This window comes from Bos indicus x Bos taurus, chromosome 26 (genome assembly GCF_003369695.1).
Source record: "Bos indicus x Bos taurus breed Angus x Brahman F1 hybrid chromosome 26, Bos_hybrid_MaternalHap_v2.0, whole genome shotgun sequence".
Taxonomy (NCBI): Eukaryota; Metazoa; Chordata; class Mammalia; order Artiodactyla; family Bovidae; genus Bos; species Bos indicus x Bos taurus.
In genome coordinates, this window is record NC_040101.1 from 4,527,440 (window position 1) to 4,548,574 (window position 21,135).

At 55.5% G+C, this 21,135-nt stretch overlaps 1 protein-coding gene across 8 annotated transcripts in view; it reads right to left on the bottom strand.

Moving 5' to 3' along the window:
• PTPRE (protein tyrosine phosphatase, receptor type E) overlaps window positions 1–21,135 on the bottom strand; it is a 186,639-nt gene that overhangs the window by 14,722 nt on the left and 150,782 nt on the right. For all 8 annotated transcript variants that reach the window (XR_003508821.1, XM_027528492.1, XM_027528488.1 and 5 more), the window contains 8 exons: window positions 18,539–18,629; window positions 11,760–11,836; window positions 10,852–10,888; window positions 8,513–8,610; window positions 4,639–4,758; window positions 3,166–3,329; window positions 726–861; window positions 311–460 (listed from right to left, as the gene is read on the bottom strand). Coding sequence is in view for 7 of the 8 variants with exons in the window: in XM_027528492.1 (XP_027384293.1) it covers window positions 311–460; window positions 726–861; window positions 3,166–3,329; window positions 4,639–4,758; window positions 8,513–8,610; window positions 10,852–10,888; window positions 11,760–11,836; window positions 18,539–18,629 (873 nt within the window). In the remaining variant the exon portion in view is untranslated. The remainder of the gene's footprint in view (window positions 1–310; window positions 461–725; window positions 862–3,165; window positions 3,330–4,638; window positions 4,759–8,512; window positions 8,611–10,851; window positions 10,889–11,759; window positions 11,837–18,538; window positions 18,630–21,135) is intronic.

Here is a 21,135-nt window from a genome sequence, read left to right on the forward strand (position 1 = left end):
TTAAAACCCTGATGTTCCCGAGAGACTGCTCAGCCTTCTAACCCCACTGCCATCAAGGACACCCGCTCAGAGGAAACTGTCTCCATCTCCAGACATGGCCCGAGTCTTGGGAGATAAAATGTGCATGTATGATATTCCCCCCACCCGCCAACATGGCTGCAGAGCTCTGAAAGTCCCCGTTGTTCCTCCCTTGAAAGTCATGGGCAGGACGGACCCCCTTACTTTTCCAGGGATTCCTAAGGGAGGAAGCAGCTGTAAGCAGCTTTGTGTGAATGAGGCTGGTCCTCCTTGAGAGCAGGTTGGCGCTTACCCTGAACTCCTCCTCCAGCCCGATCTTGTCGAAGTGGGCGGTGGGGCCGTGCAGCGCCTGAAGGTGCTTCTCCAGGGAGGACACGTCCAGCTCGGTGTCCCCATAGAGGTAGTACTCCAGTAAGGCTTGGTAGATGAACGTGTACTGCATCTGCAGGGAGACCCAGATGGACTCCAAGGGGGGCCCCTGGAGTAGGGGGACCCTTTCTTTTTGTGCAAAGGGGAAGGGGTTGGGGGGAACGTCAGATTAAGCGCTGTCTGTAGTGACCATCTGCGGCCTTGAAGAGGGCCGGGGTGACATGGTCCCGGCCAGGCACCACTCTGCATGCACCTGACTCGTGTCCCGGGGCGTCGGGGTTTGCTGAGCCAAGCTCACACCAGCATAGGTGGCTGGGCCAGAGGAAGGCATGACTCACGTCTGTCTGAACCATCTGAGGCCGCTGATTGCGGATTCTGGACACGAAGTCAAAGACGTCCACCTTCTGCTCTGCGTGCACCATGTCCATCATGGCGTCGATCACTATGAAGGTGCCCGTCCGGCCCACGCCCGCGCTTGGGGAGAGAGGAAGAGGCCACGTCATGAGTCCCCGGTCCCCACTGCGATGATGGGAACTTGGAACACGCCTGCAGTCCGGACTGGAGGACACGCCACCCTCAGTGAAGACGAACCTCTTCACGGCGCACAAACTTCCTTCCGTTAATAAAGACAAATCCAGTAGGGCCACCGGAGGGCACCAAATCTCAGGGACAAGATCTCAAATTTCCTTCAAGGGCCAGCGAGCTGTCACTGTGGTCCTGTCTGACTCTGAGACCCTAGAGACTGTAGCCCGCCAAGCTCCTCTGTCCATGGGATTCTCCAGGCAGAAATCCTGGAGAGGGTTGCCATTTCCTCTTTCCTCTTCCAGGGGATCTTCCCAACCCAGGGATCAAACCCGCGTCTCCTGCAGGTCCTGCAACTGTAGGTGGATTGGAGACTGCTAACAGGCTTCCGGAAAAGGGCCGCTGTCTAAGCTTTGTGTGAACTGTACGGTAATTTTTCTTCTATTACCGAACACTGTCTCCTCATGATCACTTGTGCAACCGGATTTTTTTTTATTGTCACACTTGATGTGGTTTTCCAGGTTCTTCATAAGAAAGAAGGACTCCAGGCCAGGTCTGTTGGCCCTAGAGCCAAGGTCATACAAACTGGGGCACCAGCTGGCTCTGTCTGTGACCCCAACCCTGAACCCCCGGCTGGCTGGGGCCAGCTAGTGCTCAGGGGCTCCACTGAGAGGTCTCCTTCCTCGGGAAGCTGCTCGATGCCACTCCTGGGCTGGGTTTCCTTTCTCCCCAATGGTCTCCCCATGGCGGTCTCTGCACATCCTCCCACCTCCACCCTACCTGTCCATCTAGATCCCCTCCAACCAATGCAGGCTGTCCATATGTGTCTCCCCAACACCCAGGACTCAGCAGGCACACAAACAAACTCAGCCAACATCCGCAGGATGAAAAAAACCCCTAATGGTCCAGACCACAACTGCACACAGCAGCCACGGGTGCAGGGTCTCTAGGTTGAACTGGGCTTGCCCCCAGCACGCCAACCCACTGCGGCATTAGCCTCTTTTAAAAAAAGAAAGTCATCTTTTAAACAGAAGGTTCACAACTGAAGGAATGAAGCACCCCCCCAACCATGTTCCTCTTTTGGCAGGGAGGATGGCACCACTCTTTCCAGCTTGTCTCCAAAATGGCACTAGGCAGGCAATGAAGCCCTGCCCCATCGGAGACTCCCTGCTCATCACGGGGAGGGGAGAGCGGATGAGACATGAGGGGCTCCTTCAAGAGTCTTAGTTCTTTACAAACAAAGAATGAGACGATCGTCAGGTGCAGAGCCAGGTCAAGACAGCCCACCCAACAGGTGCGTGGAAGGGGCCACAGACAGCGGAGGGCGGAAACCAAGATGAAGGGCAAATGGCCTGCCCCAGCACCACAGCGAGCGGGGAGGCGAGCAGGGGAGGGGCCAGGCGCTGAGGTTCCACCAGCACCAGGGAATCTGGAGGCATCAGAACAAAACAGAGCTGAACCAATCCCCGCAGCCAGCCCTGACCCCACGCAGAGGCGGCTCCTTCATCCCTGCCGTCTGGAGCCCAGCCGGCTGTCAGCTGACGCGAACTGGAGCGCGCCTGCCTGCCATGGGCCATTCAAACTCTCCGCCCTGAGGACATGCTGCTGACCAGTGTCCCCTCTAGCTGGGGCCACCACGGGTCCACACCTCCGAGGGGCTTCCCTGTGCAGGGACTCAGGCCGGTGGCCCTGCCCTCCCGGCTGGAGGATGGACGGTCCTGCTCACTGGCTGTAACTCTCCACTGGACATGGGGTTTCTGGCTGTTACAGATGGGGTCATTCCGAGTATCAGGGCCCGGCCAGGGACAAGAGGCACCTGCCCTCCAGGGACACAGGGGCTCTAAATCTGCCACACAGGTGTTCAGTGGAAGCGACACACCAACTCTGGCTTTCAGGAAGTCTGAGCAAGAATGGGGGCTGCCCCCTTGAGAGGGCCAGGCGGGGCTGGACCAGGCCCCAGACTCCGCAAAGCCAGTGGCTCAGAGGAGCATGCTGTGCCGGGTCACAAGGCGCTTGTCTGCTTTTGATACTAAGGTTCCCTGACAGGTGGTACTGATGAAGGGCTCTGCCTCCCCGGATGGAGAGCATCCCTCCGGCTCTCGCCCTGAGGGATTCTCTGAGCTGCTTCCAGTGTCTGGGAGGTACTCTCAGGTCACCCCAGCCGCCCCTCTGCCCACCCTGATGTCTGCCCACTGGTCACTGTCCCACTAGGGGCTGTATGCTTCCTGGGGCCGCCTGGCCCCACCCCACACGCACCTGCAGTGAACCACAATGGGCCCGGCGTGCGCGGGGTTGAGCGTCCTCACTTTCTTCAGGAACTTGAGCATGCCGATGGGGGTGAAAGGCACCCCAAAGTCGGGCCAGCTGGTGAAGTGCAGCTGGCAGACCAGCCGAGGCGCTTTGCAGCCGTCAGGGAGTTGCTGTGGGGACACGCGGAGACGTGAGCGGGCGGGACGGCCCCTGCCCCCTCCCCACCCCTAGCATCATGGCTCCAGGACACTTGCTCGAGGTACCCTTCTGCCGTCCAGGCGTGAGCCACCGTGGGGACTCATGCAGAGAGGGGCCCATCAGTGAAGACTGGATGCCCGGGAGTGAGAGACCCTGATGCTTACTGGCCCCACAGCAGCGGGAACAGCATAGCAGGGCCCACGGTCACCTGGGCCAGGACCAGGCTGGGCCAGACCCCAGCAGCCAGGCAATTCCCTGCAGCCGGCCTCAGGGCTAACGGACCCGTCGGCCAGCAGGCTGGCTGCGTCCCAGTTTGCCGCGACTTCATGTTGCCGTGTAACTGCCAACAGCATAAGCTTTCACTCTTAAAAGCGGCTTGATTTGTGGGGAAAACATCTGGTTGGTCTACCCTTGGGAGACCCCACCCCACCCCAACCTTTCCCTCAAAACCTCTCTCCACTCTTCTTACCCAGAGCCGAGGAGTCCGGTTCTCATCCCAAGCCATGGAAAGTTATATAGTGTATTTGGAAGCGTGTGTGTGTGTGTGTGTGTGTGTGTGTGTGTACGTTTGTGTTTCTGGGAGGAGGTAGGCCAAGGTTGGGGACAGTAATATGATAAAACTCATCGTCTCTCCTCTTTTGCTGTGGCTTCTAGGAAGCTCAGGCTCATATTCTGTGATCTAACCACACCCATCACTCTACCTTTGATTCTTGATAACACCACCTTCTGCTTTTTTCTGATTTTTTTTTTAATCTCTGAAATCTCTTATTTCATCTGCCTCGCCTACAGGTGTCTTTATTTAAGGCTGCCTTAAATCATCTCGGGGAGGAGTGACTAGCAGGAAAAGAGTTTGAAAAATAATGAAATGTTTCAGATAAAATTTTGAAACTGTAAAAAAAAAAAAAAAGAAAGGAAAAACCTCACGTCTCCATGCCAGTGTGTGAAACGGCCCTGTGTAATTGAGTAGGGGACCCCTTCCCACACCCCCAGGACGCTCCAACTGTCTCAACTTCCTCCACCCAGGTGGTTTCTGGGAGCCAGAGACCCTGACTCAAGGTCACGTGCTCCTGCCTGTCAGCCGCCTGTAGACTCAGATCTGTGGCCCACAAGGGAGCGTCCCGCGTCCCCGCCCGGCACTGCCTCCAGCCTCGTCTCCCCTTGTGAGAGCTGCTGGGAGTGGGGGTAGGGGTGGGGCTGTTGGGGTGCGGCCAGTGCTCCCTACTGTAAGCACACACGCGTCTCTCCTCGCCAGCCTGCCTCTGCGGGAAGTCGCGTGCTTACAGACTGAATGCAGAACTTCCGGATGGTGTAGTCCACCAGCACCGCGCAGTCCTCCACACACACCCGGATGTTCCCGTACGTCCAGCAGCCCTGGTCCGGCCAGTACTGATAGCACTTCTCCTGCGTGGGACACGCGGACAGAAACAGAAGGTCTGCGGGGGGCCTTTCATCACCTCGCAGCCCCCCGCCCCGGCCACAGACACAAGGCCTCACACACAGCCAGCTCCAGTGACGCAGTCCTCAGAGGCCAGGGCGGTGCGTCTCCGTCTCATCGGTGCTGGTTAACGGCAGGACTGAGACCAGAATCAGACCCCTCTGATGCCTCGGTTACTCATCCCCTTACTAACCACACATACTGACCGGACTGTCAGGCTGAGCTGCTCTACAGGGGGGCCCACGTGGAAGCGGCCTCACCTAGGTGGCTCTTCGTCAAGCCCCAGAGGACCATGTGCTCCCCAAACACTGCCCATCGGACTCGGTGGGTCATTTTTCCTGCCCAGCGCTAACGGCGAACTTAATTTGCATCCCACCCACCCTCTGTGGAAGTCATGGACTTGTAGTCAGCTGAACGCTCCTGACTTTTCTCCAACCAGGGATAAGACTGATGCAGGCATTTGTAGAGCTGGATGGGTGAGTGGTCACAGAGAGGTCTTCCTTTGCTTTCCCTCCCTCAGAACTACAAATGGACCACACACGAGACGGGGAGACTGGGCCTCCAGTTCCTGACCCCAGGGGGTCCTCCTGCAAGAAGGACTTGAAGGCATGAGGTCCCCCTATTGGGGGGCTCCCTGCTCCATGGCCGCAGGCGTCAGCAAGCCATTGATCCTGGACATTGCCCAACAGGCACAGCTCACAGGCCAGGCCACGAGGATTAATAATCCTATAAACAAGAATCAGCTGGTATTTACCAGAGCCCAAGGCTTGTGTGATGACACCCACCAACTTCCCCTCCCACAGCCTGGCCCTGGGCAGCTCTGAAGGGACCCTGAGGAGAAGCCCACCCTGAAGGTCATGGTTTGGGCAGTCTTGGCCTCCCGGGGACCCTCCAGAGACTCTCGCCTTGACAGACTCTCACTCGAAGACCCGAGGGCTGCTTCTCAGACCCCCACAGGGCTCAGGGTGTGCTCTGTTCCCGTCTACACAGCGGTCACCACCGCCTGCCACCCGCCTCCACCCGCCCGCTCCGCCCCCATCAGATCATGAGATGCCAGCTTTCACAACACCGAGCCAGGATGCTGAAGCCAAGGAGACCACAACAGAAGTGTAAGCAATTAACAAAAGGGGAACTCTGTTGAGAAACGATTTTATCTGAGACACTGAAAATCGAGGCCCAAAGGCAGGCTGAGTCTGAGTCACAGAGATGGAAAAATGCAGTAGGAGGCTGCAGAGAAAAGAGCCGGGGGAGGGGGCGTGTCAAGTAATGTGGCAACGAGATGACTGATGGGGGAGATGGGGGTGCCTTCTGAGCCCCACAGTCCCTGCACTGGTCTCCTCTGTCTCTTTGCAAACAAGCCCCTGAAAACCTGGCCCAGAGATCAGCTGGTCCCAGGGGACGCCAGGCTCCAGGTCATCCTCCTCGTCTGGGGCCGTGGGGCTGCAGCATCCGCTCAGAGCGCGGGGACACCTTCCCCACAACGCCCCCCCGCCCCCCTCCCCCGGAACGTGTCCCTGCCTGGGAACCCCCTGCTTCCGCCCATCACTCTTTCCGGTGAGAGAGCACGCACGGGGCCTGGGCAGGATTAACATGGAGGAGGAGGAGGCTGGCCCTCCCCAGCCCTGTCCCAGCTCGCTTCGAAACAAAAGAAAACCCCTCTCCACTCCCCGACCGGAAATGGGGTGGGGTTGGAGGCTTTTCCGCTGCTTTTCTGGATGGAATAAATTAGTGGTGGGGGAGCTGGGGGCCACCTCATGGCTGCCCTCCCAGCCAGCCGGCCTCCCCTCTCCTGCCCTGGCTGAGTTCTTCCATACCAAAGGGCAGCCGCCTTACCCCAAGCCCTAGCCAAGCAGCCTGGGCTTTCGTGGGGACAGGCCGGCCAGCCCCCAGCCAGTGAGTGAGGGTGGATGGCACCTATGTCCGGCTGGAGCCAGGACCACACAGGCCCTGGGACAGATGTCTCTGACCGAGCTGTGTCTCCCTGTTGACCCGCTTGCCACCACCCCTGTTCGGGCGCTCGCGCTGGAACGGGCGAGAAGAACAGTCTGCCTGCTGCTCGCTTCCCATCTGCCTCCCTGCTCTGCTTTCAACTCTGGAGTGCGAGCTCATTTCCGAAAGCACAGGCCTCTGCTTACTGCTGAGGAAGCCCTGGAGCGCCCATCCACGTCAGCCTGATATCCAGGCTGCAAGCGCCGGTTGGTGCCTTGATGCATTTCTGGCCATTCTGCTCTTGGCATGGACTTCCTGGTTCTGGGTCCAGCAGATTGCTCCCTGCCTCACAAACATGCCCCAGTGCTTCTCTCTGCTTGCATCTGGCATAGCTCCCCCACCCCGCGCCCCAGTCTCCAAGACCCAGCAGCACCATCACCCTCTACATGAGCCCTCCTGCCTGGCCTGGCCCAGGAACCAGGGTGGGGGGCTCTCCCCCTCTTCACCACACCTCCAGAGCCCCAGTCATGCTGTGTCCCAGTTTTTTCTACAGGCGTCTGTGTCCTTGGAGTTGAAAAGTGAATGCCTTCCAGGCATAAGGAGGCCTCGGCATCTCTGAGCCCGACACGGAGCCCAGCAGGGCCTCGGCCTGGCCGCGCATCTGGGTCTGTCCCTCCTGGACCTCCACTGTTCCTGCTGTGTTTTATTTTCTGTCTCCATTATGCTTTATGTCATCTCCTGACATGACCTGCAGCCCCTCACATCGCAACAGGAATTGCACGAGGGGTCTGCCCGGTGGCTCACTGCCTGCACCCCACCCAGGGCAGTCCTGTCTAGAAGGCACACTTAGGAAACGAATCAGCTTGACTCGCACTTCTTCATAGAGATTTCAAGTTCTTATAATGTGTATGCATTACTTTTTGAAGTCGAAACAGCTAATCGCACACATTGAAATACCAAATCAATACGACTTCAATACACCTTGTTTTTTTCCAATACATTTCTCTGGTCTGAATAATAAGGGAAAAATCACTTTTTTTTTTTTATGGTCTAAGGCCCAACATATTATGTTCCAAGGTTCTAAAAAATTTCTATATTAAAATTCACTGCTCCCACCATGGCGTAAGAACTGGTGGGTCACCCAGGGATGACTCTCTACTGAAAGAAGAAAATCCCTCCATCATTTTATATTGGGGTCTAGGATGTGAGAGTTGGACTGTAAAGAAAGCTGAGCATTGAAGAATTGATGCTTTTGCACTGTGGTGTTGGAGAAGACTCTTGCAAGTCCCTTGGACAACAAGGAGATCCAACCAGTCCATCCTAAAAGAAATCAGTCCTGAATATTCATTGGAAGGACTGATGCTGAGGCTGAACTCCAATACTCTGGCCACCTGATGTGAAGAGCTGACTCACTGGAAAAGACCCTGATGCTGGGAAAGATTGAAGGCAGGAGGAGAAGGGGACCACAGAGGATGAGATGGTCGGAGGGCATCATCGACTCAGTTTGAGTAAACTCCGGGAGTTGGTGATGGACAGGGAGGCCTGGCGTGCTGCAGTCCATGGGGTCCCACAGAGTGGACACGACTGAGTGACTGACCTGACTGACTGACTGACTGGGACAGTGAGATCCTGGGAACACAGACAATGTATTTCAAGATAAAAGTGCTGTGAGCCCCGAGGTGTTTTGTGTTTTTTTGTCTGCTGTGATAAGCAGGAGGGAGAAGGGAAAAGGAAGTGGTGAGCACACCCCCAGCCAAGCAGCAGCAGCTGAGAAGAACAGGCTGGGCTTACCTCTTTTCTTTCTTTCAGATTCGTCAGCATCACGATGGTTGCACATTTCTGCTCCCAGATCATTCTCCAGAAGTCATTCACTGTCTCCTGCTTGGGACCTGGGAGGAGAGGATGGTCCGAATCAGACAGAGCGGTCCCTGCGAGCCCCAGACCTGTCACCCTGGCCTTTGGGCCTCGAGACGGCTGCTTCCCCGCTACCTGCCCTGAGGAAGGGGGTGATGGGCCGGTTCACTCCCTGCAGAGTCCCAGGACTGGAGTAGGGGGCAGCCTCCCCATCTGGCCCTGCCTCTCTCTCCCTGATAGCCGCCCACCCAGGGGCTGGGAAATCCTTGGGGGCTAAGTTAATGCACCCAGTTGGGTGATGATCGTGAGCCACAAACACTGTTTAAATGTGAGCTGGTTTGCAAGCTGTCAAAGTGGTTTGTGGCCACGGAGGGGCTTGTCGAAGCCTCAGAATAAGACCTCCCATCCCAAACCGCTGAATCAGACTGTGTGTGGGGGTGGGGGAAGGGAGACACACTGCCGGCTGCCTGACCCACCTGCCATGTCTAACCCCCTTTCCTCTGAAAAAAAAAAAAAAAATCACATCTCCCAGCTGCCTTCACAGCTAGTGATGCTTTCTGGTAAGATGTAGGCTGAAGTCCCTGGGGAAGGGGTCTGAACAAAAGGTAGTGTCCCTGGAAGAAAGTCCTCTGCCTGCTGCTCTCTTTCCTGCCTGACTAGGGACAGCAGTGCCGGGAGGTGCGGCAGCCACTTTGTGATCCTGAGGATGACAGTAAGGAGGTCAGGGGAGGAATGAAAGGGGCCTCTCTCCCTTGTGCTGCTGCCCCAGCCCGGGCTACTTCCTCTAGACGTCTGCTTATAAGAATGAAAAAGACATTTCCATTGGTGTCAGTGGGTGTTTGCCAGGGTTTCTGACATTGAAAGCTGGGCATGTTCGTGATGGACTGTGGGCTTGTGTGTATATCTCCCTACTTTTCACGGCAAGTGAAAATGCCAGTCGCTCAGTGGTGTCTGACTCCTTGCGACCCCAGGGACTGTAGCCCACCAGGCTCCTCTGTCCATTCTCCAGACGAGAATACTGGAGTGGGCTGCCATTCTCTTCTCCAGGGGATCTTCCTGACCCAGGAACTGAACCTGGCTCTGCAGCACTGCAGGCAGGTTCTTTATCATCTGAGCCACCAAGGAAGCCCATTTTTTGTGTGTGCATTTAAATGTGCATTAAGATTGCTATCTACACTGAATGTTGGTACGCACTGCTCTAAAGACTCTTGCTGAGCAATGAGGATGTGCAGGAAATCCACTGTTAGCTCCCTGACACCCAGCTTCACCAGCCCTGGCTCCCGGGGATGACAGCCGCAGGCAGACGCTGGTATGCTGGATTGAAAGTGCTCGGAAACACAGAGGATCATGTGTGAGGTTTAAGGGCATGCTTTCATAGGAAGGTCCGCTGGAGGTGGGCATGGCAACCCATTCTGGCATTCTTGCCTGGAGAATCCCATGGACAGGGGAGCCTGGCAGACTATAGTTCATGGGGTCACAAAGAGTCGAACATGACTCATCGACTAATAACTTTCACGGCTAAAAGCATCCTCAAGGTTATGGGCTTGATCCAGAAAGTTACTTACTCCCCTCCCTGCTGTTCCCCAAGCCCAACAACTTGGAAGTCACATAGAAGTCAGCCGGCAGAGAGAAATTCAAGGATTTCTAACGCAAGTATCAGCACGCTGCGATAACAAGCGCTGGACCGTTGGGCGTCTGGGTTTAACTCATACAGGCGCAGAAGCAGATCGTGTGTCTCTGCCTCTGTGCACACACACACCGTGTGACTGCACACCTGGCATGGCTGTGTACGATGGACGCCCCCACGCCCTCCCCGTCTGTCTGCCCTGACCACAGACGGGGGCGTATGCGCGCAGAGGTCCAGCTCTTGTGCTCGTCTGAAACCCTGTGACCTGGAGGAATGTCATCACTTCACAGTATAATGCTCCTCAAACGCTATGGCGCAGAATGACCTGGGAATGGTGGCTAAGATGCAAACTCAGGGACAGCAGCTGGTCAGGGGTGGGGCCCGCATTCCTGACCACCTCCCAGGGGAGGGGACACCCCTGGCCAGAGGAGCAGACACATTGAGCGTCAAGGCTGTGAGAGTCATGCCATCTTTCACTTCCGTGCTTCGGGAGAGGCTGGACAACTCTGACCCGCTGTGTAAACGTAGCAGTACACACATATACAAAAAGCCTGTATAACCGCCCAGGACGGTTGGTACCAGGTCAGGAAGCCATCGCCTTCCACGTCATTTTACCAAAATCACGTTCGTCACTTAATGAAGAGCTTACCTTGAGCAGCTATGAATTTATTCTTCTCTTTATAACCCTAGAGAAATAAAATCAGATTTATGATTTTTCACAATTGTCATTGTGGAAGGACTTTACGGTTAGGAAAGTAACATGTATTTGTTGTGGAGAATTTGGAAAACACAGAAAACCAAGAAGAAACCTTGCCAGGAGTTTCAGAAATAACATGCTATTTTTGCATATCCCTTGCCAGTATTTTTCTGTGACTACTTTTCCAGATATGCAAGCAGACACACAGGTACAGATATATATTTTTTTAATTGGTTAATATGCACACATTCTCTTATACTGAATTTTTACAATAATTCGTAACTTATATCAAATGATCTTTTAAGGTTCAACTAAACTGGATTCTTAATAATCCATTCTATATGATTTTACTGCAAATTACTTAACTGGTCCCCTCTGTTCTGTTTGGTCAGTAAAATAAATGAGTATGGGCTTCCCAGGTGGCTCAGTGGTAAAGAACCTGCCTGCCAAGCAGGAGATTTGGGTTTGATCCCTGGAGCAGAAAAATCCCCTGGAGCAGGAAATGGTAACCCACTCTGGTATCCTTGTCTGGAGAATCTCATGGACAGAGGAGCCTGGTCAGTTACAGTCCATGGGGTTGCAAAGAGTCGGACACGACTGAGTGGCTAAGCAGCAGCAGCATAAACGAGCCTCCCCTGTGCTTATCTGCAACTTAGGAACAAGTCCCCAGCACAGATGCTAATTCAAAAGGCCCAATGCTTTCCTGCTCTCTGTGTGGTGGCCGGTGTGGCCACCAGGTCCAGGAAAGTGTGGACAAGTTACCTTCCTGGCCCCGGGAAGAGGGGGTCCAGTGGTCGCCATCCACACTCAGCCCCCAGTGGTCCAGGTACGAGTGTCACGCGGGGCTGGGGGGTACTTACATCTATGTAGGAAGCGTTGATGTAGTCTGAACACGGGGTTCCGTCCACTTGGCTTAAAATCACCCTGGAATGGTCATCTGCAGAAAAAAAACAACACAAAAACCGTGACATTAGGCCAGGGAATCACACGGAGGATTAAACGCTGTGAGGGACGTAACCATGGTGACCATGGGACAGAAGGGAAGTTCTTCTTAAACGTTCCCAGGAGACGCTCAGTGTCCTGGTGCAGGGACGCACCTGTTCACCCAACACGGCACCTCGGCACCCAGGCCAGGCCAGGCCCCGAAAGAGCTGAACACACCCGGGGGATGCTGACAGGTAAGAGCTTCAGGGCCCAGGAGTCAATGTGCTGGCCCTCGGGAGCACTTCCGTGGGCCACTCTCTCAGGCTTTCGAAGGGGAGCCTGTCCACCTCTGGACAGGTGGGCGTCAGGCCCGAGGGCTTGGGACTCCAGACCCCAGTGCTCATGCTCAGGTCTGCCCCGGAGCAGGCAGCTAACTGGACTCACACGGACGGACTGTGCAGGATGGACCACTGCCTGGAAGATTCCGGCCTGTGGTTCCAGAATTTTCCAGTGTATGAGGGCCAACCAGGGAGGGCTGTGTGTGTGAGTGGTGTGTGTGTGTGTGGTGTGGGTGTGTGCGGTGTGTATGTGTATTTGTGGATGTGCAGTGGTGTGTGTGTGTGTGTGTGTGAGTGGTGTGGTGTGTGTGGTGTGGGTGTGTATGTGTATTTGTGGGTGTGAGTGGTGTGGGTGTGTGCGTGGTGTGGGTGTGTGGGTGTGTATGTGTATTTGTGGGTGTGAGTGGTGTGGGTGTGTGCGTGGTGTGGGTGTGTGGGTGTGTATGTGTATTGGTGTGTGAGTGGTGTGGGTGTGTGCGTGGTGTGGGTGTGTGGGTGTGTATGTGTATTGGTGTGTGTGAGTGGTGTGTGTGTGTGTGTGTGTGAGTGGTGTGTGTGCGTGGTGTGGGTGTGTGTGGTGTGGGTGTGTGGGTGTGTATGTGTATTTGTGGGTGTGAGTGGTGTGGGTGTGCGTGGTGTGGGTGTGTGGGTGTGTATGTGTATTGGTGTGTGTGCGTGGTGTGGGTGTGTGGGTGTGTATGTGTATTTGTGTGTGTGAGTGGTGTGGGTGTGAGTGGTGTGGGTGTGTGGGTGTGTATGTGTATTGGTGTGTGTGAGTGGTGTGTGTGTGTACGTGGTGTGGGTGTGTGGGTGTGTATGTGTATTGGTGTGTGTGTGTGGTGTGGGTGTGTGGGTGTGTATGTGTATTGGTGTGTGTGAGTGGTGTGTGTGTGTGCGTGGTGTGGGTGTGTGGGTGTGTATGTGTATTGGTGTGTGTGTGTACGTGGTGTGGGTGTGTGGGTGTGTATGTGTATTGGTGTGTGTGAGTGGTGTGGGTGTGCATGGTGTGGGTGTGTGGGTGTGTATGTGTATTTGTGGGTGTGAGTGGTGTGGGTGTGTGGGTGTGTATGTGTATTGGTGTGTGCGTGGTGTGGGTGTGTGGGTGTGTATGTGTATTGGTGTGTGTGAGTGGTGTGTGTGTGTACGTGGTGTGGGTGTGTGGGTGTGTATGTGTATTGGTGTGTGTGAGTGGTGTGTGTGTGTACGTGGTGTGGGTGTGTGGGTGTGTATGTGTATTTGTGTGTGTGAGTGGTGTGTGTGTGTGCGTGGTGTGGGTGTGTGGGTGTGTATGTGTATTGGTGTGTGCGTGGTGTGGGTGTGTGGGTGTGTATGTGTATTGGTGTGTGTGAGTGGTGTGTGTGTGTGCGTGGTGTGGGTGTGTGGGTGTGTATGTGTATTGGTGTGTGTGAGTGGTGTGTGTGTGCGTGGTGTGGGTGTGTGGGTGTGTATGTGTATTGGTGTGTGCGTGGTGTGGGTGTGTGGGTGTGTATGTGTATTGGTGTGTGCGTGGTGTGGGTGTGTGGGTGTGTATGTGTATTGGTGTGTGTGAGTGGTGTGGGTGTGTGTGGTGTGGGTGTGTGGGTGTGTATGTGTATTGGTGTGTGTGAGTGGTGTGTGTGTGCGTGGTGTGGGTGTGTGGGTGTGTATGTGTATTGGTGTGTGTGAGTGGTGTGTGTGTGCGTGGTGTGGGTGTGTGGGTGTGTATGTGTATTGGTGTGTGTGAGTGGTGTGTGTGTGCGTGGTGTGGGTGTGTGGGTGTGTATGTGTATTGGTGTGTGTGAGTGGTGTGTGTGTGCGTGGTGTGGGTGTGTGGGTGTGTATGTGTATTGGTGTGTGTGAGTGGTGTGGGTGTGTGTGTGGTGTGGGTGTGTGGGTGTGTATGTGTATTGGTGTGTGTGAGTGGTGTGGGTGTGTGTGTGGTGTGGGTGTGTGGGTGTGTATGTGTATTGGTGTGTGTGAGTGGTGTGTGTGTGTACGTGGTGTGGGTGTGTGGGTGTGTATGTGTATTTGTGGGTGTGCGTGGTGTGGGTGTGTGGGTGTGTATGTGTATTGGTGTGTGTGAGTGGTGTGGGTGTGTGTGTGGTGTGGGTGTGTGGGTGTGTATGTGTATTTGTGGGTGTGAGTGGTGTGTGTGTGTACGTGGTGTGGGTGTGTGGGTGTGTATGTGTATTTGTGGGTGTGAGTGGTGTGTGTGTGTACGTGGTGTGGGTGTGTGGGTGTGTATGTGTATTTGTGTGTGTGAGTGGTGTGGGTGTGTGCGTGGTGTGGGTGTGTGGGTGTGTATGTGTATTGGTGTGTGCGTGGTGTGGGTGTGTGGGTGTGTATGTGTATTGGTGTGTGTGAGTGGTGTGGGTGTGTGCGTGGTGTGGGTGTGTGGGTGTGTATGTGTATTGGTGTGTGCGTGGTGTGGGTGTGTGGGTGTGTATGTGTATTTGTGTGTGTGAGTGGTGTGTGTGTGCGTGGTGTGGGTGTGTGGGTGTGTATGTGTATTGGTGTGTGCGTGGTGTGGGTGTGTGGGTGTGTATGTGTATTGGTGTGTGCGTGGTGTGGGTGTGTGGGTGTGTATGTGTATTGGTGTGTGTGAGTGGTGTTCTTGTATGCAGTGTGTGTAGTGTGTTGTATGTACACGAGCGTGGTGTGTATGTTTGTGGTATGTATGTACACATACATGTGGGGAGGTTTTAACCAGGCCCCATATGACTTACATGGGTCCATGTCACTTCTGCCTTCATGGGCCCCTTTCTCAATTAAAGAAAAAAATTACACATTCTGTTTTACGACGGCATTATGTGTGTGTGTGTGTGTGTGTGTGTGTGTGTGTACCAAATCGCTTCAGTTGTGTTTGACTCTGCGACATCATGGACTGTAGCCCACCAGGCTCCTCTGTCCATGGGATTCTCCAGGCAAGAATACTGGAGTGGGTTGCCATTGCCTTCTCCAAGGGATCTTCCCAACCCAGGGATCGAACCCGGGTCACTTACGTCTCCTGCATTAGTAGCTGCTATAAAGATGAGTATGAGCCAGACTGTGTTAGGTATATATTTCCTTCTGATTCTCAACGAAGTTAGACCATTTCATGGGTCCCTCCAGTGGAGCAGCTCCAGCTCTGGGTCTCCATGCTGGTGTGTAAGCGGCCGACCACTTACAGGAGTAGAAATGTATGAAGGAGGCCCAGACTTGGGCCCAGGGCTCTAGGATCAAGCTGCTTCTGGGTTTTTACTCTGTGCTGGGCAGTACTTGGTGGGTACTCTGCATGTATTTACTGCATTAATTATTGGATAGTTCTGCGTCCTGCTCCCTGCTTTGTCCCCTCTGAGTAGCCAGAGGACTGAAACTAACCGAGGAGGGGGAGTGTGTGGTGTGGGTCTGGGGCAAAGACCCCGGGTCACAGACTGGATGTCTCCCCTCTACACGGAGGGCTGCTGGCTTGACCACAAGCGGACGGGCTCGGACACCTGCTGTCTGGACACCATACGCTGCTCCTAGTGGAGGACAGGTGAGCGCAGGTCTGGGGCAGTCACGGCCCGCAGAGGGCAGCCAGGGTGTCAGACCCAAAGCTCACAGTCCTCAAAGGCTCGGCCCTGAGACCCTCGGCCCTGAGGCGGAAGCAGCACCAGTGGAGCATGCATCGGGCCAGCTTAACGTGGTTTGGAACAATCTACCCTTCTGAGGACTCTGTAGAAAGCCGGGAGTTAAAAATAGCCTTCTGGTTAGATTTAGCATCTTGCAGTTCTAAGAGCTTCCTGTCTTTTCATTCTAAAACGTTACACTTCTGTCTTAAAACATCATTTCCTAAAATTATCCCTGGTTGGCATCTTTTTCCAGAAAAGAGAAGGACGCTCCCTCGCCACCGGGCGTGGGGCCGTCCCCACACGCGGCCCCTCAACACCCCAGGCACGCTGACCTCTGTCCTCAGAGCTCCCTGGGTTCACACCAGGACTGGCTCCTGTCCCAGGGCATCTTGTAAATAGGATACACTTACAGGGCTCCCTAGGTGGTGCCCATGGTAAAAAATCCACCTGCCAATGCAGGAGACTCAGCAGAGGGGGGTTGGATCACTCAGTCCAGAAGACCCCCTGGTGAAGGCAATGGCAACCCACTGCAGTATTCTTGCCTGAGAAAATCCCAGGGACAGAGGATCCTGGCGGGTTGCAGTCCACGGGGTCGCAAAGAGCTGGACACGACTGAGGGACTACATTTTCCCTTCCTTTCTCTGTGCGGGGAAGGGGGCCGGAGAGGGAAGGTATAGGGGGCTGAGGGATTGGGCCCCTGCCCGTCTCCCTGCCTGTTGACCGACCCCACCCCCGCGTACGAGCAGGGTCTCCCAGGCTTAGGATCGGGGGAGCAGGCCTGGGAGCCCCCTGCACAATCCTCCCGTGATCCAGCTGCCCCAGGGCACCTCTGGCCAACCGCCCAGGTTAACCAGGTTGGCTTCTCCTGGGTCTCACCGATGCCAAAGCCAGATGCCCCCAGCTGGCCTCCTCCAGGGCACACCCCAGTGTTTCCAGGACACGGTTCTGTAAATGTGTCCTTGCACCAACGTGAAATGCTCACATCGGACAGAGTCCCCGGGCCCGTGGTGACCGCCAGCTCCTCAATTTCCTCTGGCCTGGCACTCCTGGGCCGGGAGGGGCTGGGGCAGGACCCACACTTTCACACTTGCGGAGAATGCCAGCTCCCTTCCGTAATACAAGCCAGAGGAACGCGGCTTAGACAAGTCGGGCGTGAAGCAGGCCCTGCCGGGCCCTGCTGGGAACCCTCGGGGGGTGGGGGATGCCCTGCCCTGGGCCATCAGAGGTAATTCCCACACTTGGCTGCTAACTCCGGTCCATGGAGCTCAGGCTGAAACCACTCTTGATTAGCCAGGTAAACGTTTCCTTTAGGAGGAAAACGGCTCAGTGATTAGAGAGAAATGTAGGCCAGGAGCCTTGGAAAGGGCTTGGCAGTGAGCTGGCCCTCCACACACACGTCATGCAGTCAAAGCGCAAACTAAGCTAGTTAATTCAACTAAGAACAGATGCTAACTTCCAAATACCCTAATTTTTATTCAGCGCAAATTAGGCCAAAGATCCCCAACCTCCTGCGTGGTGTTTCTTTCCCTTGAGCTGTTCAAGCCACGGAACTTGCCTCTAATATGCCTTACCCAATTTAACATCAAGTCCTCTCAGCGTGACCTTTGCTCTGAGTCTAGAACCTGACCCTGGTCTAAGCCAGCCTCTCTGCTTGGCTGCCTGACCTGTCATCTCCCTGGCGCTCCCCTGGCTTCCTCTACAGACGTGCGTGGGGCAAAGACTACTTGGCTGATTTCTCTGGTTTCCGTTGACCCAAGTTCATGGTGGACTCTACACACACACACACAAACCCCAACCAAAAGCACAAATAAATCCTATGCAGGCAAAATGGGAATGAATTGCTTCTATCAGGTGCTGAAAATCCAGAGACCACATAGATTAGGTAGACCACAGCTTCTCTTACCCACAGGGCAGATGGACTCAATTCTGGTCCTAAAAATCCAGCCAAGAGCCACCTCACTGAGGGCCGGCACAGGCCGGCTGGTTCCACCCCACGGAGGCTCTGCCCCAGAAGGGAGTCGGGCCTCCAACGTGAACTCACCGGGGTCCTTAGAGGCTGCCCTGCTGCTAGCCTGATGGCGAAGTGGACAGGAGGATCCAGGCTAGAGAAATGACATCACAACTCACCCCACCCTGCCCCTCAGGCCAGCTTCTACGCAGGCATCTTGGAATGCTGGGGGTCTGACTCGGCACCGAGGCCCCCGAGGCACAGCCCATCCAGCAACACCCCTGGACAGGTGTGTCCACTCTGGCCTCGTCACCCCCTGGAGGCCACACCCCCCGCCCACGACCCCCATCAGCTGCGGTGGTAAAGACTGGGACGCCTCAAGCCTTCCCACAGCGCTGCCAAAGCCCGACAGCCCTCTGAAATCTTGTCGCTTCTGTCCCTGTACAAGAGCCTTGACGCTGGTGGCCCAGGGCACCGTGTCCAAGATGGGGAGATGCTTGGGACCAGTGGCTGCCCGAGACCAGGGCTCAGGGCTGGTCCACAGCGGGAGCCCTGCCAGCCGGGGCAGGTGGCATCCTCTTGCCCCCATCTCCTCCCACCCAGGCAGCCGAGGTCTCAACAGTGAACGCAGGCTTGGCAGCCAGACCACGAATGGCACAGGCTCTCAGAGCCCCAGGTGGGAGACACACCTAGATGCCCACGCGCGAAGGCTGAGCAGGTGTCCTGACCCGGGCCCTGCCCTCTGAGCACCCGGGAGTCTGCTGATTGGACAGGCAGAATCACCAGGAGCTGTAAAGCAAAGTTGAGTGTTGTCAGAATGCCACCGATCATGTAAAAAAAAAAGAATAAAATCTTACTGGGAAGGATGTTGGGGTATCGGTTTTTTTCTCTGTTTTCTTCTTTATTGGCCAGTTCAAAAGTTCCTTGCACGTGTCCAGACGGCAGAGACTAGAAGAAAACGCAGAGTCAGCACTAAACGTGAAGAATCCAGCACCTCATCTACGAGTCTCCCTACCAAGCGCGGGAATCAAGAGAACGGGTCTCTGAGCAAACTACCTCCAGGGCTTTGCCCGTCTCTCTGCTCCTGCCCAGAGAATCCTCTGCCTTGGGCACTGGGCCTGCCCTGGGCAGGGGCTGTGATGGACACACAGGCCAGTCTTCCCTGAGGCCTCCTGTTCACTGGGGCCGACAGGGATGCGGACAAAGTGATGACCCATAGCTGGACCCTGAGCTGCATCCAGGCCGCCCCTGGGCCTGCGTGGCCAACAAACTCCTGGGACCCAGAAGCCCTGGTCTGGAGCAGGCCCAGCTCAGGGAGGTAGGAGGTGGCCGTGGCAGAGCTCTGATCCAGGGGTGAGGACATAGACGGTGGGGCTGGAGGACGAGGAGGGTGAGGTGAAGGACCGTCCTCCCCTAAAGATGCGTGGACCAGCAGGACAGACATAGCTGCTGGCTCCTTGAAACGCAGACCTGGGCCCACCCCCCGTCAGCATCGCAGTTACCCACAACCCAGGGGGCCTGCACGTTCCGCCCTAACCCTCCATTTGTCTTGAAGGGAAATCAGGTCTGGGGGCTCTGCTAGTACGAGCCTCCCTCCTGACTTCTAGTTCCTTCCACCACTCAGAGTCTCTCGGCTCTTGTTGGAGCCAAACCTCCTCCCACGTTTGCTTGCTGCTGGGGAGGGTCCATGCTCGGGGTCGGGGGGTGTGGTGCTTCTCCAAGAGCACAGTGGGAAAGAGCCTTCTGAACCTCCTTCATCATCCAACCTGACCGTCGGGTGAACCAGGGGCCACTGGGACTCGAGTAAGTAGTGTTAACATTTATCGAGTATTTTCGATGGGCGGGGACTGGGGAAGGGCTGGATCACCGACCTTCACAACCCACCCAGTATCAGGTGACACTAAGACCATCCCTCCTGTTCTGTAGATAAGCAAACAGAACCCCAAGGTGGTTGTGGAATTGTCCAGAGTCACCTGCCTGGCAAGCAGCAGACAGTGGGAGGGGACCTGGAGCTGGCACCTGGACCCCGAGAAGGACACTATCTTCCTTGAAGTGTGGGGACAAGCAGGGGCTGCCAGTGGTCAGTGCCCAGGAGACTAGGGCCCAGCCTGGGGTCAAAGTCCTGAGTCAGGGCCCCCTTCTCCCAGGGCGGGGGCTTCTCCGTCACTGACTCAGCTCCTGCCAGCCCGTGTTCTCTCCCCGCTCCATGCCCAACGGCCATAGGCGGAGGCTCTGCCCAGGTCAGTGTGGAGGCCAGCCCAGTGGGCGCCTGGGCAAGGCCAGTGGTCAAGGCCTCCGCCAGGCCAGTACCTCCACTGCCGCAGGGAGCTCTTGGCTCTTCATCAGAGCTCTTAACACTGAGCTTCCTGGCCAAACCTCAACACGAAATGTGTTACCACATTCTAGAGTCTTCTCTTTTGCACCTCAAAGCTATTTTTGACCCCAGCCCTGAAAATCAAAGAGTCATGAGACCATCATGGCAGGGAGGGGGGCAGCACGTGATGTGATGGGTTAGTTAAAACCCACAGAATGTGCAACTCTGGAACTCTGATCTGACCTGCAGCTGTGATCATGAGTCAATATTAATTCAACAGTTGTGACGAATGTAACACACTCAGGCAAGACGGCCATCACTGGGGAAAACCGTGCGGGAAGAACGAGTGTATGGGAACTGGTACTTTCTGCACAATTTTTCTGTAAACCTAAATCTGCTCTAAGAATGCTCTACTACAATTAATTAATTAAAAAAAAAAAAAAAAAAAAAGAAGCCTCCCTTTTCCTCGGAAGGTGAGGGGTATGCAGGGCGGGGCTGAAGGAGTGGCTTGGAGACGTCTGAGCAGTGAGGATGAACTGGGCTGTGACACCCCAGCCATGACCCAGGAACACAGCCGGGACACGGGGTGACATCCCGACTCCGAGGGGGGCAGCACAGGGGGCCACACGGGCAGTAGGCAAAGCGCCCCAGGCCCCGCACCCCGTCTCCAAGCACACGGAAAGCACGGCCCCTCCGAGCAGGCCAGCGTTCCTCCCCGTCAGCCACCCGGGAATCGCGTCTCTAAGCTCCGAGGCCTCAGGACGAAGACGGGGGCTCCTGGGGGGCGCTCTGCCATTCCTGGGTCACTGCCATTGTGCCCAGGGTGAGTGCCACACCTGTGGCCCCTGACGGATAAGTAAGTTGTGATCGATTGTTGTCTTATGTATGTTGGCTGAAAAGGGTTGTTGGTTTGTTTGAGGTGAGGTTTCATAGTAGCTCAGTTGGTAAAAGAATCTGCCTGCAATAAAGGAGACCTGGGTTTGATCCCTGGGTCGGGAAGGTCCCCTGGAGAAGGGAAATGGCAACCCACTCCAGTATTCGTGCCTGGAGAATCCCATGGACAGAGGACCTGCCGGGCTACAGTCCATGGGGTCGCAAGAGTTGGACACGACTGTACGACTAACTTTCCCTTTCCTTTCC